The 17,393-nt window shown below is 48.6% G+C and overlaps 1 protein-coding gene and 1 long non-coding RNA gene across 3 annotated transcripts; one reads left to right on the forward strand and one right to left on the reverse strand.

The window, feature by feature from the left end:
- Window positions 1–9,099: 9,099 nt before the first annotated feature.
- Window positions 9,100–13,042, forward strand: LOC140996439 (uncharacterized). The gene is made up of 3 exons (XR_012178804.1): window positions 9,100–9,528; window positions 12,270–12,353; window positions 12,530–13,042. It is a non-coding gene; the product is annotated as an uncharacterized lncRNA (long non-coding RNA).
- A 638-nt stretch (window positions 13,043–13,680) lies between these two features.
- On the reverse strand, window positions 13,681–16,815 carry LOC140996429 (uncharacterized). 2 transcript variants are annotated; one of them, XM_073466838.1, is made up of 6 exons: window positions 16,562–16,815; window positions 16,284–16,426; window positions 15,991–16,135; window positions 15,687–15,855; window positions 14,425–14,490; window positions 13,681–14,182 (listed from the first exon to the last, which is right to left on the reverse strand). In XM_073466838.1, the coding sequence occupies exons 1-6, from the start codon at window positions 16,562–16,564 to the stop codon at window positions 13,935–13,937; spliced, it is 774 nt and encodes a 257-aa protein (XP_073322939.1). In that variant the 5' UTR covers window positions 16,565–16,815; the 3' UTR covers window positions 13,681–13,934. The 2 variants fall into 2 exon arrangements, with proteins under 2 accessions (XP_073322939.1, XP_073322940.1); XM_073466839.1 differs by having other exon boundaries at window positions 16,284–16,459; window positions 16,589–16,813.
- Between the last annotated feature and the right edge of the window lie 578 nt (window positions 16,816–17,393).

Genomic DNA, 17,393 nt, shown 5'->3' on the forward strand with positions numbered 1-17,393 from the left:
ACTGTGAATGCTTTGGAGCAAGCTCCTGTCCATACACAGCTGGCCAGTGCTTTAACCAAAAAGCAGCAGGATGCCAGGCACTGTCTTGTGGAGATTCTTGAGTGTGTGAGGTATCTGGTTAGGCAGGGACTTGCATTGAGAGGGCATGATTCAAATGAGGGTAATTTGATCCACCTTCTGAAGTTAAAGGCAAAAGATGATGCAGTTCTAACTTCTTGGCTGACTCGCTGTCAGGATTATGCAAGTCCACAGTGCCAAAATGAATACCTGACTTTATTTAGCAACACAATTGTGAGAGGAATTGCCACAACAATTAGGTCTCTCTCTGTTGTACAATTTTCCATCATTATGGATGGAACCCAGGACATACAGGGCAAAGAACAGGTGTGTATATGCCTGAGATATGTTGATGAAGACCTGGTGCCAGTGGAAACATTCCTGGGATTGTATGATACACCAACAACAACTGGTGAGCAAATGGCAAAATTAGCTCTGGACGTGCTCCTCCGACTTAACCTGCCTATCTCAGGTGTGCGAGGCCAGACGTATGACGGGGCAGCAAACATGGCAGGGCGTTTTTCTGGAGCACAGGCAGTGCTGAAAAAGGAGCAGCCCCTAGCATTATACATACACTGTGGCGCACATTGTGTGAACCTAATTACACAATGTGCTTGCAATTCCTCACCATTACTGCGTGATGCACTTCAGTGGGTCCACGAACTTGGAACACTGAGCAACCAGTCTGGCAAATTTAAAGGCATACTGGCACAGCATACTGTAGCAGAGGGGCCCACTAGAACAGTCAAACCACTCTGTCCAACAAGATGGACTGTCCGTGGGACAGCTGTCCAGGTAGTCCTCAAAGAATATGAGGCTATCCTAAACAGTCTGGAGGAAATGGCCTCATTAGGTACAGACACGGGTACTAGGGCAAATGGTCTATTGGAACGATTCCAAAAGGGGAAGACCATTCTGGGCCTCATTGTAGCCACAGAGGTGCTCGGAGAGCTTGAATGTTTGAATAAATCCCTCCAGAATCGATCACAAACAATTGCCGGCATGCAGACTGCAGTTCAGTATGTAAGCTCCGCTATTCAGCATAAAAGGACTGAAGAAAAGTTTTCAGAAATGTTTGAGAAGGCAGTGCAGATGGTGGATAGCTTAGGGATTGAGGCTATTGAGATTCCTCACCAACGAAAACCCCCCAGGAGATATACTGGTCAGGCTCCTCATCATCAGCCAAAGACAGCAGAGGAGTTCTATAGGGTTGAATTTTTCAAAGTCTTGGACTGCTTGGATATTCAGTTCCAAGACAGATTCAACCAACCTGATCTGGATAAGTTCAAACAGATTGAGGATGTGCTCCTCACCGGTAGGATAAATAACATTATACGGGAATATCCAGAGCTTGACACGGAGAGTCTAGGGATTCAGCTTCCCATGTTTCTCAATAAGCATCCACTAAAATCAAGTGGAGAAGCTGCAGATGTCCTTAGAGGGATGTCCACTGAAGTACGTGGCCTGTTTAATGAAGTGGAGAAAGTTGTTAGGCTGTTGTTAGTCATCCCTGTGGCATCAGCTGAAGCTGAACGTAGCTTTAGTGCTCTAAAAAGGCTAAAAACCTGGCTGAGGTCAACAATGACCCAACAGCGCCTTAACAATATCAGTGTATGTCATGTGCATCAAACTGCACTTGACGTCATTGATTTGAAAGAGATTGGGCAACAGTTTGTGTCTGGTAATGACAGACGGAGGCAAGTGTTTGGTGTGTTTAAATAACACAGACATATTCATAGCCCTGTAAAACGATTACAAATGTGGGTAAACGTCTTAAGCATTCATGCTTACATGCTGTATTTAGTTTTGCCAGTTGACTAAGACAGATGCACATAAACATGCAAGGCACACTGCAATAATACAGATTTTTGTTTATTTTTGTTTTGTTTATTCTTTATATAGTGCAAGTTATTTCTGTTAATTTATTGGTTATTTTCTGGATCTTTTAACTCTTAAATGTAATGTAAAGATTGCACTATTGGCCAACAATGTAAAGATTGGGCTGTGTTTGCTGCATAATACAGAAGAGCCCAATAATAGTTATTTATTTAGTTCTTGTCTTGAATGTTTTGACAAAAAACAATCTTGTGTATGCTGAATATGCACATTGGAATAAATAAAGTTTTCTTGTTCTTTAACTGCTCTGCTGAGAATTATTGTTATTTTTATTTATTTATTTTCTTGCCGGGCGGCGGGGTAGGGTAGTAATAGTGTAACAGGATGGAGGTGATGGTATGTTGTTTGCTGATTTAGTAATAGCTCAAGGTAAGCATGGACATAGTGTTTGTACTAGGCCTACTGTGTTTTAACTCAATAACACCAACAGCCTTCACATCATTATTTCCCCCCTCCAGCATACATTGTGCAGTTATTTGGCTTTTAAAAATGTCTCAGATGATCAGATCAGACTTAAATTCTCAAAATGACTTAACATAATGTTGTCAAATGAGCCCATTGAATTGACAGTTTCTCATCTCTTTGAACTACATGCATTGCCATGAGTCTCTGGATATTTTAATGCGTAGTCATTTTGTTTGCAGTACTGGGGCTGCTGTGCTGGTCTAAATATCCATCGGCCTATCCATTATGATCTTGGATACCGTTAATGTTTTGCCTGTTATTTGCGGTGCACAGTCGCCATCTACTGACCACTTAGTGGTAATGAAATGCGAGGTATTACCGTTTCGACTTCCTATTCAAGAAGCGGGTGGGGTGAGGTTGGTAATGTCACTACCAAAGCTGAGACCAAACCTACGCCCTTGCACGTGACTGAGCAGAATACGACGTTAAGATGCTCAGCGACCTTCGACCTCATCACTGATCAACCTCTGAGCTCAACAACGTGACATCATCCGTCTGTTGTGACACATTCCTGCAGTCTGATTGGTCGGTTCACTCTGAACACTGGGCTCTTTGTTTTACACACAGTGAGTGTGAACATGAACGCAGCTTCGTCTGTACGGAGTCACATTAGGGCCAAAAATATGTCGACTGATCAGAAACAGTTTAACCAAAACTGTAAACCCAGTCATCGTCTCCATGGTGATGAAACTGCTCAGCTGTTCAGCAGAACTGTTCTGTTTCACTGTGAAGCTCCAGAACGTTCTGTGGAAACTGCAGCTGACTGAGTTTATGTGAACTGTCCCTTTAATGCATCTGGTTCTGATTCTGTCTGACCCCTCTCAGGCTGCAGGGATTGGTCCGTTGAGCACGGTGCTCCTGCTGGGATTGGCCGTCCATCAGATCTGGACCTGATGGGGGGCGGAGCCAAAGACCACCTGCAGAAAGGTGAGAGCAAATCAGGAACATTGTATTCATGTAGCTCAGAACACCTGTGAACACGTCTGAGTCATTGTCTCCTGTGTCTCCTCCTGTTTCTCCTGTGTCTCCTCCTGTCTCCTGTGTCTCCTCCTGTCTCCTCCTGTTTCTCCTGTGTCTCCTCCTGTCTCCTGTGTCTCCTCCTGTCTCCTCCTGTGTCTCCTCCTGTCTCCTCCTGTTTCTCCTGTGTCTCCTCCTGTCTCCTGTGTCTCCTCCTGTGTCTCCTCCTGTCTCCTGTGTCTCCTCCTGTCTCCTCCTGTCTCCTGTGTCTCCTCCTGTCTCCTCCTGTTTCTCCTGTTTCTCCTCCTGTCTCCTGTGTCTCCTCCTGTCTCCTCCTGTGTCTCCCATGTCTCCTCCTGTCTCCTGTCTCCTGTCTCCTCCTGTTTCTCCTGTGTCTCCTCCTGTCTGTCTCCTCCTGTCTCCTGTGTCTCCTCCTGTCTCCTCCTGTGTCTCCTCCTGTCTCCTCCTGTCTCCTCCTGTGTCTCCCATGTCTCCTCCTGTGTCTCCTCCTGTCTCCTGTCTCCTCCTGTTTCTCCTGTGTCTCCTCCTGTCTGTCTCCTCCTGTCTCCTGTGTCTCCTCCTGTCTCATGTGTCTCCCGTGTCTCCTCATGTGTCTCCTCCTGTCTCCTGTGTCTCCTCCTGTGTCTCACGGTCTCCTCCTGTCTCCTCCTGTGTCTCCTCCTGTTTCTCTTGTGTCTCCTCCTGTCTCCTGTGTCTCCTCCTGTCTCCTCCTGTGTCTCCCATGTCTCCTCCTGTCTCCTGTCTCCTGTCTCCTCCTGTTTCTCCTGTGTCTCCTCCTGTCTGTCTCCTCCTGTCTCCTGTGTCTCCTCCTGTCTCCTCCTGTGTCTCCTCCTGTCTCCTCCTGTCTCCTCCTGTGTCTCCCATGTCTCCTCCTGTGTCTCCTCCTGTCTCCTGTCTCCTCCTGTTTCTCCTGTGTCTCCTCCTGTCTGTCTCCTCCTGTCTCCTGTGTCTCCTCCTGTCTCATGTGTCTCCCGTGTCTCCTCATGTGTCTCCTCCTGTCTCCTGTGTCTCCTCCTGTGTCTCACGGTCTCCTCCTGTCTCCTGTGTCTCCTCCCGTGTCTCCTCATGTGTCTCCTCCTGTCTCCTGTGTCTCATGTGTCTCATGTGTCTCCCGTGTCTCCTCCTGTCTCCTGTGTCTCCTCCTGTTTCTCCTCCTGTCTCCTGTGTCTCCTCCTGTGTCTCATGTGTCTCCTCCTGTCTCCTGTGTCTCATGTGTCTCCCGTGTCTCCTCATGTGTCTCCCGTGTCTCCTCCTGTCTCCTGTGTCTCCTCCTGTCTCCTGTGTCTCCTGTGTCTCCTCCTGTGTCTCCTCCTGTGTCTCCTCCTGTCTTCTCCTGTTTCTCCTCCTGTCTCCTGTGTCTCCTCCTGTCTTCTCCTGTTTCTCCTCCTGTCTCCTGTGTCTCCTCCTGTCTTCTCCTGTGTCTCCTCCTGTCTCCTGTGTCTCCTCCTGTGTCTCCTCCTGTCTTCTCCTGTTTCTCCTCCTGTCTCCTGTGTCTCCTCCTGTCTCCTCCTGTCTCCTGTGTCTCCTCCTGTCTCCTCCTGTGTCTCCTGTGTCTCCTCCTGTCTCCTGTGTCTCCTGTGTCTCCTCCTGTCTCCTCCTGTGTCTCCTCCTGTTTCTCTTGTGTCTCCTCCTGTCTCCTGTGTCTCCTCCTGTCTCCTCCTGTGTCTCCCATGTCTCCTCCTGTCTCCTGTCTCCTGTCTCCTCCTGTTTCTCCTGTGTCTCCTCCTGTCTGTCTCCTCCTGTCTCCTGTGTCTCCTCCTGTCTCCTCCTGTGTCTCCTCCTGTCTCCTCCTGTCTCCTCCTGTGTCTCCCATGTCTCCTCCTGTGTCTCCTCCTGTCTCCTGTCTCCTCCTGTTTCTCCTGTGTCTCCTCCTGTCTGTCTCCTCCTGTCTCCTGTGTCTCCTCCTGTCTCATGTGTCTCCCGTGTCTCCTCATGTGTCTCCTCCTGTCTCCTGTGTCTCCTCCTGTGTCTCACGGTCTCCTCCTGTCTCCTGTGTCTCCTCCCGTGTCTCCTCATGTGTCTCCTCCTGTCTCCTGTGTCTCATGTGTCTCATGTGTCTCCCGTGTCTCCTCCTGTCTCCTGTGTCTCCTCCTGTTTCTCCTCCTGTCTCCTGTGTCTCCTCCTGTGTCTCATGTGTCTCCTCCTGTCTCCTGTGTCTCATGTGTCTCCCGTGTCTCCTCATGTGTCTCCCGTGTCTCCTCCTGTCTCCTGTGTCTCCTCCTGTCTCCTGTGTCTCCTGTGTCTCCTCCTGTGTCTCCTCCTGTGTCTCCTCCTGTCTTCTCCTGTTTCTCCTCCTGTCTCCTGTGTCTCCTCCTGTCTTCTCCTGTTTCTCCTCCTGTCTCCTGTGTCTCCTCCTGTCTTCTCCTGTGTCTCCTCCTGTCTCCTGTGTCTCCTCCTGTGTCTCCTCCTGTCTTCTCCTGTTTCTCCTCCTGTCTCCTGTGTCTCATGTGTCTCCTCCTGTCTCCTGTGTCTCCTCCTGTCTTCTCCTGTTTCTCCTCCTGTCTCCTGTGTCTCCTCCTGTCTCCTGTGTCTCCTCCTGTGTCTCCTCCTGTCTTCTCCTGTTTCTCCTCCTGTCTCCTGTGTCTCCTCCTGTCTTCTCCTGTTTCTCCTCCTGTCTCCTGTGTCTCCTCCTGTCTTCTCCTGTGTCTCCTCCTGCAGGACTCTGATCAGCTGCAGATCCAGAGGACAGATCGATGCCTTGTTACCGTGACAACATGTTGACCGTACTGTTCCAGGTGTTTTTGTTGTGTAATAAAGAATTTTTCACGGTCTGATGACAAGTTATTGATCGATCAACACTGATCAGCTCTGCCGCCCCCTGCTGGAGGACGACACACAGACAGACGGTCGTGTTATTGATTGAACAGAGACGAACCTGCAGCTGCTCATGATGTCAAACACACTGTCCCACACACTGTCCAACACCCTGTCCTACACCCTGTCCTACACCCTGTCCCACACCCTGTCCCACACACTGTCCTACACCCTGTCCTACACTGTCCCACACACTGTCCCACACCCTGTCCTACACACTGTCCAACACTGTCCCACACACTGTCCAACACACTGTCCCACACCCTGTCCCACACACTGTCCCACACACTGTCCAACACACTGTCCAACACACTGTCCTACACCCTGTCCTACACTGTCCCACACACTGTCCAACACCCTGTCCTACACCCTGTCCTACACTGTCCCACACACTGTCCAACACACTGTCCCACACCCTGTCCCACACACTGTCCCACACACTGTCCTACACCCTGTCCTACACTGTCCCACACCCTGTCCCACACCCTGTCCAACACCCTGTCCAACACACTGTCCAACACCCTGCCCCACACCCTGTCCAACACACTGTCCAACACCCTGTCCCACACCCTGTCCAACACACTGTCCCACACAGTCCCACACCCTGTCCAACACCCTGTCCAACACACTGTCCAACACCCTGTCCCACACCCTGTCCAACACACTGTCCCACACAGTCCCACACCCTGTCCAACACACTGTCCCACACACTGTCCCACACTGTCCCACACCCTGTCCAACACACTGTCCCACACCCTGTCCCACACACTGTCCAACACACTGTCCAACACCCTGTCCCACACACTGTCCTACACACTGTCCCACACCCTGTCCAACACACTGTCCCACACACTGTCCCACACCCTGTCCAACACACTGTCCCACACACTGTCCAACACCCTGTCCCACACACTGTCCAACACCCTGTCCCACACACTGTCCCACGCACTGTCCAATACACTGTCCCACACACTGTCCAACACCCTGTCCCACACACTGTCCAACACACTGTCCCACACCCTGTCCCACACCCTGTCCCACACACTGTCCAACACACTGTCCCACACACTGTCCCACACCCTGTCCAACACACTGTCCCACACACTGTCGAACACACTGTCCCACACCCTGTCCCACACCCTGTCCAACACACTGTCCCACACCCTGTCCCACACACTGTCGAACACACTGTCCCACACCCTGTCCCACACCCTGTCCAACACCCTGTCCAACACACTGTCCAACACCCTGCCCCACACCCTGTCCAACACACTGTCCAACACCCTGTCCCACACCCTGTCCAACACACTGTCCCACACAGTCCCACACCCTGTCCAACACCCTGTCCAACACACTGTCCAACACCCTGTCCCACACCCTGTCCAACACACTGTCCCACACAGTCCCACACCCTGTCCAACACACTGTCCCACACACTGTCCCACACTGTCCCACACCCTGTCCAACACACTGTCCCACACCCTGTCCCACACACTGTCCAACACACTGTCCAACACCCTGTCCCACACACTGTCCAACACACTGTCCCACACCCTGTCCAACACACTGTCCCACACACTGTCCAACACCCTGTCCCACACACTGTCCAACACCCTGTCCCACACACTGTCCAACACCCTGTCCAACACACTGTCCCACACAGTCCCACACCCTGTCCAACACACTGTCCCACACACTGTCCCACACTGTCCCACACCCTGTCCAACACACTGTCCCACACACTGTCCAACACACTGTCCCACACCCTGTCCAACACCCTGTCCCACACCCTGTCCCACACACTGTCCCACACACTGTCCAACACACTGTCCCACACCCTGTCCAACACACTGTCCCACACACTGTCCAACACCCTGTCCCACACCCTGTCCAACACCCTGTCCCACACACTGTCCAACACACTGTCCAACACACTGTCCAACACACTGACTCCAAATATACAAAATAACATTTTAAAAACTTTATCGAACATTTGACACAGGATGATGTCACACAGTGAGGCGGAGTCAGCTGATCAGCACCAGCAGTGATGTCACTTCCTGTGTTACGGAGACACTCGCTGCTTCCTCCTAAATAAAGAAAAGATTAAGTGTGTGTGTCTGTGTGTGTGTGTTGATGATGTCACTGTGTTTGTGTCTAAAGCTGTTTCAGCCTGACAGACGACTTTCAGGGCACAGCAGCAGTTATTGATCCACTGAGACCTGATCAATATGTTAGCATGTTAGCATGTAGCCTCACACAGCTGACAGCCACGTTGCAAATCTACTTGAAATTTAGTGACGGAATGTAACTAAGTACATTTACTCAAGTACTGTAGTTAGGTAGGTCTACAGTATTGGGGTACTTGAGTTTACTTTAAATACATTTTCCTTATTATAACCACATACTTTTACTTCAGTAGAATTTTCAGTGCAGGACTTTTACTTGTAACAGAGTATTTGTACATTGTGGTATCAGTACTTTAACTCAGAGATGGAATAGAAAGTACTCAAAAGTCATACTAGAGTAAAAGTAAAGATGTGGTGTTAAAATATTACTTAAGTCCCTCTAACCCAGAGTACTCGAGTAAAAGTCTTAAAGTATCTGCTGTTTAATGAACCTAAGTATGAGAAATAAGCACAAAATTTAAGAAATCTGACAGGCCCCTCCCCCCAGGAACATGATGGGCGGAGTCAGTCTCTCTCTCCACTTCCACCCAGTCTATGTGCTGAAGTTAGCATGCTAACCAGCTAACAGCATGAAAGCCAACACTCACCTGGTGCTCTGAGCTCCCAGTCAGCAGTCAGCCAACAGGACCAAAGCTAACTGAGTTAACTAGCTAACAGCAGCAGTTAGCAGTTACTCTGATGATAAACTGCCCCAGTCTCAGGTGTGTCCTGTCTCAGGTGTGGTCTGTCTCAGGTGTGTCCTGTCTCAGGTGTGTCCTGTCTCAGGTGTGTCCTGTCTCAGGTGTGGTCTGGTGGTTGCTGGTCCTGCAGGTTGTTTCTGTGAGCTGAACAGACTGAATGAGTTCAATCCTATTAACAGTTTCACTGATGGATGTCAGTCGGTTACATAAGAGTCAGCAGGTTAATCTGAGAGGAGCACACATCCACACCTGAGACAGCTGAAGACACATCCACACCTGAGACAGCTGAAGACACATCCACACCTGAGACAGCGACACCACTGCTGCTGCTGAACCTGACGATGAAGTCGTCGGCCTCCGTCTTCTTCGTCCTGCTGTGTCTCCTCTTCGTCTCCTCACAGACTTCAGCTGTGACGGATGAGGAACAGTCGGAGGACGACAGGCAGCTGGTCAGTACGAGTACAAGTACTCTGTTTAATGATTACAAGTATTCACATCCTTCACTGCAGTAAAAGTACTCATACCACACTGTAAAGTACAATGTTACTTCAATACTTCAGTAAAAGTAGAGCAGACATGTTATATAAGGTGGCTAAAAATAGAAATACTCAAGTAAACCTCAGATTTAATAAACTCTTCATGTGTTTGAGTGTAAAAGTCTAAATCTGTGGAGTAACTTGTAACTAAAACTCACATAAATGTAGTGGAGTACAAGTAGGAAGTGAAATGAAAGAAAGTACTCAAAAGTAAAGTACAAGTACCTCAGATTAGTCAGAGTACAGTACTAGAGTACCTCAGATTAGTCAGAGTACAGTACTAGAGTACCTCAGATTAGTCAGAGTACAGTACTAGAGTACTGACTCATGATGTATTTTGTCTTTTGGTTTAATGATGTCATGTTGTGATGTGTCATCAGCAACTGAATGTAACTAAGTACATTTACTCTAATACTGTACTTAAGTACAATTTTGAGGTACTTGTACTTTACTTGAGTATTTCCATCTCCTGCTACTTTATACTTCCACTCCACTACATTTATTTGATACCTTTAGTTACTAGATACTTTACAGATTACATGCTGCATCAAAAGGCAAACGTGTATCATTTACTGGTACTTTTGATACTCAAGTACATTTGATATCAGATACTTTAATACTTTTACTCGAGTACTGTTTATATGGGACACTTTTACCAAAGTAACATTTTAACACCACGTTTACTTTTACTGAGTAAAAGTACTTTTTACAACACTGATCATCATGTAGTTTATTATGTGTCCTGTCTGTCTGTCTGTCTGTCTCTGTCTGTCTGTCTCTCTCTCTCTCTCTGTCTCTCTGTCTGTCTGTCTGTCTGTCTCTCTCTCTGTCTGTCTGTCTGTCTGTCTCTCTCTCTCTGTCTGTCTGTCTGTCTGTCTCTGTCTGTCTGTCTCTCTCTCTCTCTCTCTGTCTCTCTGTCTGTCTGTCTCTCTCTGACCTGTCTCTCTCTCTCTCTCTGTCTGTCTGTCTGTCTCTGACCTGTCTCTCTCTCAAAGCATCAATCAATGAACAGAACAAAACAAATACAACTCATAGAATCAAATATATACAAATAAAAGAAAGAAAAGAAAGAAAAGAAAAAGTATATATACATTTATATAGTATACCCTGTGTGTGTGTGTGTGTGTGTGTGTGTGTGTGTGTCTCTAGTCTCATGGCAGTGTTACATATTGTGCAGCTAACTTGATAAATTGTGGATCTTCTCCCAGACAGACTTTTAACAGTTCATCACATGTTTTCCCTGATATGATGGATCTGCTGCAGTGATCTGCTGCAGGAAACCTCTCTCAGTTTGGTACAGGGGGCATACATGAGGATGGGTTTTATTACACTGTTAAATAGTTTTAGCCAAACTGTAACTGGAGGATTGAATGTATATAGTGAGCTGTTGATGCTGTAGTCGGCCCTGCGTGCCTTTTCTGTGAGGGAGTGTGTTGCCTTGTCCAGGCTGCCTGATGAGCTGATGATGATGCCCAGATCATTATACTCCATTGTGCTGAAGTGTGGTCCCTCCTACCCTGAAAACATGTTTGGACTCCTGTAACCTGCCTTTTTCTGGAATACCATGACTTTGGTTTTGTCAAGGTTGATATCTACCGCCCAGTTCTGACAGAACGTCTCCAGCAGAGAGAGGTTCTGCTGTAGGCCCTGTTCTGTTGGGGACAGTAGAACCAGGTCATCTGCATACATGAGGAATTTGATTTCTTTGCCTTGTAGATCTAATCCTGGGCTTGAGGACTGTTCAAGAAGGGTGGCCACTTTATTGCTATAGATGTTGCACAGTGGGAGACAGGTTGCAGCCCTGATGCACTCCTTTTCCTTTTCCTTGTTTGAAGAACTCTGTTCTGTTGTTTCCAGTTTTAACACCGCACTGGTTGTCAGAATATTTGGATTTGATTAGATCATAAATTTTACCCCCAATTCCATATTGGAGAAGTTGTAAAAATAACCCGTTGTGCCAAATTGTGTCAGAAGCCTTTTTTAGATCTACAAAACATGCAAATATCTTTCCTTTGTGTTTTCTGTGGACATGCTGTTGGATGAGTGTGTGGAGAGTGTATATGTGGCCAGATGTTTCTCTGTGTCTCTGACCTGTCTCTCTCTCTGTGTCTCTGACCTGTCTCTCTCTCTGTGTCTCTGACCTGTCTCTCTCTCTGTCTGTCTCTCTCTCTCTCTCTGTGTCTCTGACCTGTCCCTCTCTCTGTGTCTCTGACCTGTCTCTCTCTCTGTCTGTCTCTGACCTGTCTCTCTCTCTGTGTCTCTGACCTGTCTCTCTCTCTGTGTCTCTGACCTGTCTCTCTCTCTGTGTCTCTGACCTGTCCCTCTCTCTGTGTGTCTCTGACCTGTCTCTCTCTCTGTGTCTCTGACCTGTCTCTCTCTCTGTGTCTCTGACCTGTCCCTCTCTCTGTGTCTCTGACCTGTCTCTCTCTCTGTGTCTCTGACCTGTCTCTCTCTCTGTGTCTCTGACCTGTCCCTCTCTCTGTCTGTCTCTGACCTGTCTCTCTCTCTGTGTCTCTGACCTGTCCCTCTCTCTGTCTGTCTCTGACCTGTCCCTCTCTCTGTCTGTCTCTGACCTGTCCCTCTCTCTGTGTCTCTGACCTGTCTCTCTCTCTGTGTCTCTGACCTGTCCCTCTCTCTCTCTCTCTCTCTGTCAGCTGATGGTCCTTCAGAACGTTCTGGAGAAACTTCAGAGCAGGAAGTCGTCAACGATGGACAGAAGACAGAGCCGCCTGACAACTGTGAGACCAACATCACAGTATTACTGAAGTAATACTGCAATCAGGAGGAGATGATGACTGAACCTGACTGCAGTATTACTGCAGTATTACTGCAGTAATACACACCTGTAGTACTGTGGATGCTCTCTAACCTGTGTGTGTGTGTGTGTGTGTGTGTGTGTGTGTGTGTGTGTCAGTGTGATGTCAGGGCGTCCTGCTCGGTGAAGAAAGGTCGTCGCTTCGGTCAGCTCTGTGACTGTCAGCCGGGCTCCAGGTGTAACTTCTTCTTCCTCAGGTGTTTGTGACCTTCATCACACCTGATTACATCATCACCATCACCATCATCTCCTCCTCCGTGCTGATGAAAGTCTTGTTCACAGTATCTGAACAGACATTAAATCCTTTATTAAGATGAAACTGGAGCTGCTGAGCTAACAGTGTTAGCACGAGCTCCACCGCATGTCCAGGATGTAAATCTGGTCTCCTCAGATCAGGTTGATCTCTGTGATCACAGCAGACGAGCTGATGGAGACACCTGATGTTTAAATCATCTCCAGCTGCTTCAGCTGTTCAGCAGAACGCTGCAACTCTGTTTTACTGTGAAGCTCCAGAAATGTTCTGTGGACTACGAGACTTCACCTGACTTTATATCATCAGGAGGAGATGATGGCTGAGCCTGACTTTATATCATCAGGAGGAGATGATGACTGAGCCTGACTTTATATCGTCAGGAGGAGATGATGGCTGAGCCTGACTTTATATCATCAGGAGGAGATGATGACTGAGCCTGACTTTATATCATCAGGAGGAGATGATGACTGAGCCTGACTTTATATCATCAGGAGGAGATGATGGCTGAGCCTGACTTTATATCATCAGGAGGAGATGATGGCTGAGCCTGACTTTATATCATCAGGAGATGATGAGTGAGGTTACATTAATGGGTGAACTATTCCTTTAACTCGTCCACTGGGTCTCTTCAAAATAAAGCTGCAGAGGTGGAAACATTTCCCATGATGCACCAGGATAATGTCTCCGTCTTATAGATAAACTTAACAGACCTCTGTGGTCTCTGCGATGATGCTCCTGTAAACCCTCAGTTCTGTCTGCAGGCTCATGTTTTATTTTTCTAATAAAATCAGTTGAATTCACTTTGACGCAGTTTGACTTTGTGTTGAACTGATGAGTCTGTAGCATCAGTCATTATTTCACTTCTTCATTTGTAACATGATCATTTAGTTTGTAAGCATCACGGTTGTCTCAGACAGACGTAGTGCAGTAAAGTAACTGTGCTGTCATCAGAGGAAACATGGAGTGATGTCCAGAGGACAGCTGGAGGACACAGTGATTCAGCAGGTAACGTCTTTTATTGAAATATATTTGAAATGTTGGGAACAAAAGTGGAGCCTCAGTAACTGAAACAGACCGACTGAAACAAGAGGTCAGTGAAGGACACACGGCTCAGAGACTTCAACACAAAAACTACAACCAGTCTGATGAAACTCAAACCAACAACTTCCTGCTGAGCTCACCTGAGACACAAACTAAAGTCACAGCTGCTCTACCTGAGAGCACCGACCAATCGCAGCCCCCCTCGGTCCATCAGTCCCACAGCAGGTCCGTCCGTCCCGCCATCGACATGTACTCGTCCAGCTGAGCGTCCAGACGGCTCTTACTCAGGGACATGTAGTCGTCCAGCTGTCTGTCCAGCCTGCTCCTGGACATGGACATGTACTCATCCAGCTGAGTGTCCAGCTGCTTCTTCGTTGGTACGTCAGCTTTACTCCGGACACGCCCCCCAGAGGCAGTGGCCCCGCCCCTCTGCAGGTGCACACCGAGCTGTGTTCGTCCTGCAGGACAAACAGGAAACAAACAGGAAACAGTTTTCATCTAAAGCAAACTGACTGGATGTTTGTGGTGTGAAAGTGAGCTGATTGGTTCGTGTTTCCATCAGGTGTTTGAGATTATTTGAACAGCTCTACAGGTGAGTCTGAGGTCACTCATCAGTCTGTCTGAGTGTGTTTACTGCTCAGCTGTAAACAGGAAGTCTCACTGCTGTCCACGTCTTCATCACACCTGAACAAGAACTCACCTGCAGTCAGGTTTCTCCTCGTCAGGAGGCGACGCTGACTGGGATGACTGTGCAGGTTCCCTCGTCCTGTAGAACAAACACACAGGTAGAGGTGTAACTACAGGTCCAGGTGTGACTACAGGTCCAGGTGTGACTACAGGTCCAGGTGTAACTACAGGTCCAGGTGTGACTACAGGTCCAGGTGTGACTACAGGTCCAGGTCCAGGTGTAACTACAGGTCCAGGTGTGACTACAGGTCCAGGTGTAACTACAGGTCCAGGTGTGACTACAGGTCCAGGTGTAACTACAGGTCCAGGTGTGACTACAGGTCCAGGTGTAACTACAGGTCCAGGTGTAACTACAGGTCCAGGTCCAGGTGTGACTACAGGTCCAGGTGTAACTACAGGTCCAGGTGTGACTACAGGTCCAGGTGTAACTACAGGTCCAGGTGTAACTACAGGTCCAGGTGTGACTACAGGTCCAGGTGTGACTACAGGTCCAGGTGTAACTACAGGTCCAGGTGTGACTACAGGTCCAGGTGTAACTACAGGTCCAGGTGTAACTACAGGTCCAGGTCCAGGTGTGACTACAGGTCCAGGTGTAACTACAGGTCCAGGTGTGACTACAGGTCCAGGTGTAACTACAGGTCCAGGTGTAACTACAGGTCCAGGTGTGACTACAGGTCCAGGTCCAGGTGTGACTACAGGTCCAGGTCCAGGTGTGACTACAGGTCCAGGTCCAGGTGTGACTACAGGTCCAGGTGTGACTACAGGTCCAGGTGTAACTACAGGTCCAGGTGTGACTACAGGTCCAGGTCCAGGTGTGACTACAGGTCCAGGTGTAACTACAGGTCCAGGTGTAACTACAGGTCCAGGTGTGACTACAGGTCCAGGTGTGACTACAGGTCCAGGTGTAACTACAGGTCCAGGTGTAACTACAGGTCCAGGTGTGACTACAGGTCCAGGTGTAACTACAGGTCCAGGTGTGACTACAGGTCCAGGTGTAACTACAGGTCCAGGTGTAACTGCAGGTCCAGGTGTAACTACAGGTCCAGGTGTAACTACAGGTCCAGGTGTGACTACAGGTCCAGGTGTAACTACAGGTCCAGGTCCAGGTGTGACTACAGGTCCAGGTGTAACTGCAGGTCCAGGTGTAACTGCAGGTTTAATAAATATGTTATATGCTAATTTAGCTGATGAACTTTAGCACCTGGTGTCTGCTTCAGGTGTGTGATGTCACACTGTCTGACTTGGCTCTGCTGAGGTTTCATGTGATCTACTCACTCCTGTAGGTGGACTTGAACCGTGCTCTCCATCTGTATTTGTTCCTGAAGCTCCAGAACCCTCGAGGTCTGGAGGCCAAGCGGCAACGAGTCACCTGCTGCCAGCCCAGTCGAGTCCACACGCTCCTCCTCTTCACGCGCTGCTTCATCCTCACAGACGAGTCACGAGTCTGCATTGAGTCAGAGGGTTCACCGGGTCAGTGTGGAGTCAGAGGGTTCACCGGGTCAGTGTGGAGTCAGAGGGTTCACCGGGTCAGTGTGGACTGTGCTGCTGCTCCTCATTGGTCCACAGCTCAGTGACTCACCTGTAGGTCGGGCAGCAGTGACGTCTCTCCCTTCACCAGCAGGACCAGCTGTGTGGCGCCACCCAATGTCCTCTGCTGCAGCTGGACGGGGTCAAAGGTCACCGTCCTGGGCTGGATCAGCTGGTCCACCAGCACCTGAGAGAAGCTGCAGCAGAGGACGACACAGAGACACAGATTATAAAGTGTCCAAACATCAGTCATGATGACTCAGTGCACAGAAAACATACTGATGATTGATTGATTGATTGACTGATCTGGATCAATACACTTCAGATGCACATTAAATGTCTCACCGCTCATTGAGAGAAAGTGTGGAGGAACCTCTGAGGTATAACGAGCCTGGTCCGGACGGATCCATCCGCCTGCTGCTCCTCTGACTCATTCTGCTCAACACGAGACTGAGGTTAGAAAACCCGCTGAGTCCAATCTGCTTCACCTGCGCTGATTAACAGACACACACCTGTGATCACTGAGGCAGCGAGCACGCACACGCACACACACGCACACGCACACACACACACACGGCAGTAGTTAAATAGACAGCGAGCATCATCTTTCGCGCCGAACACACCATGTTACAATCGGCTGCAGAAATTACGTTAAAAGTAGATTTCTGTTTCTTCTCTGCGGTTTAAATGAGAGCCGAATGAGAGCAACGAGCACAAAGACTCGCGAGTCTCAAACTTTGGTCTGTGCGTCTTTTCGTTTTGTCGTTTAGCCAAGAAACATGAACGTTTCACCGGATTTTAAACGGAATTCACCGCCATTGTCTCTACGTCACAGGAGCGCAACACGCTTTGATTTTACAGCTAGCATTAGCTTTAGTCTTTAATCTGTGAAGGTCAGTTTTCGGTAGAAATCAACAGCTGCTGATGGTTAACTCCAGGTGTGAGGGTCACAGTTCACCTGTTACCTGCCGCGGGCTCAGGTGAGGCTCGCTCCGGAGCTAACTGACCGCGATGCTAATCTTCTAGCTGCCCCGTGTGCAGTTAATTTGCTCAGCTCGGTTCCTCTGAGAGGTTCAGATGTTTCCTTACACACGTTGTCAGAACATTAAACTGCTTCAGCGGCGTCCACAAATTAACTTTCCTGACTTAAATTGACTTTTAAATAAAATGCACTTAGTGAGCCTCAATTTACTGGAAGCTGAAGCACTAAGCAATGCCACACTATACAAGCTAATGTTAGCTAATTTAGCAACATCTCCCATAATTCTTGTGACGTTACTATCACCTGTCGCTCACCTGACTCTTCAGTTCAGACTGAAACAGGTGAATTCAGAGAAAAGACTGAAAATGTTTTTTAAATCCACTCTTATTATGACAGACTGACCAGCTACCGGCAGCTAACGGTAGCTAACAGCAGCTACCAGCAGCTAACGGTAGCTACCAGCAGCTAACGGT

Source organism: Pagrus major, chromosome 5, assembly GCF_040436345.1.
Source record: "Pagrus major chromosome 5, Pma_NU_1.0".
Classification (NCBI taxonomy): Eukaryota; Metazoa; Chordata; class Actinopteri; order Spariformes; family Sparidae; genus Pagrus; species Pagrus major.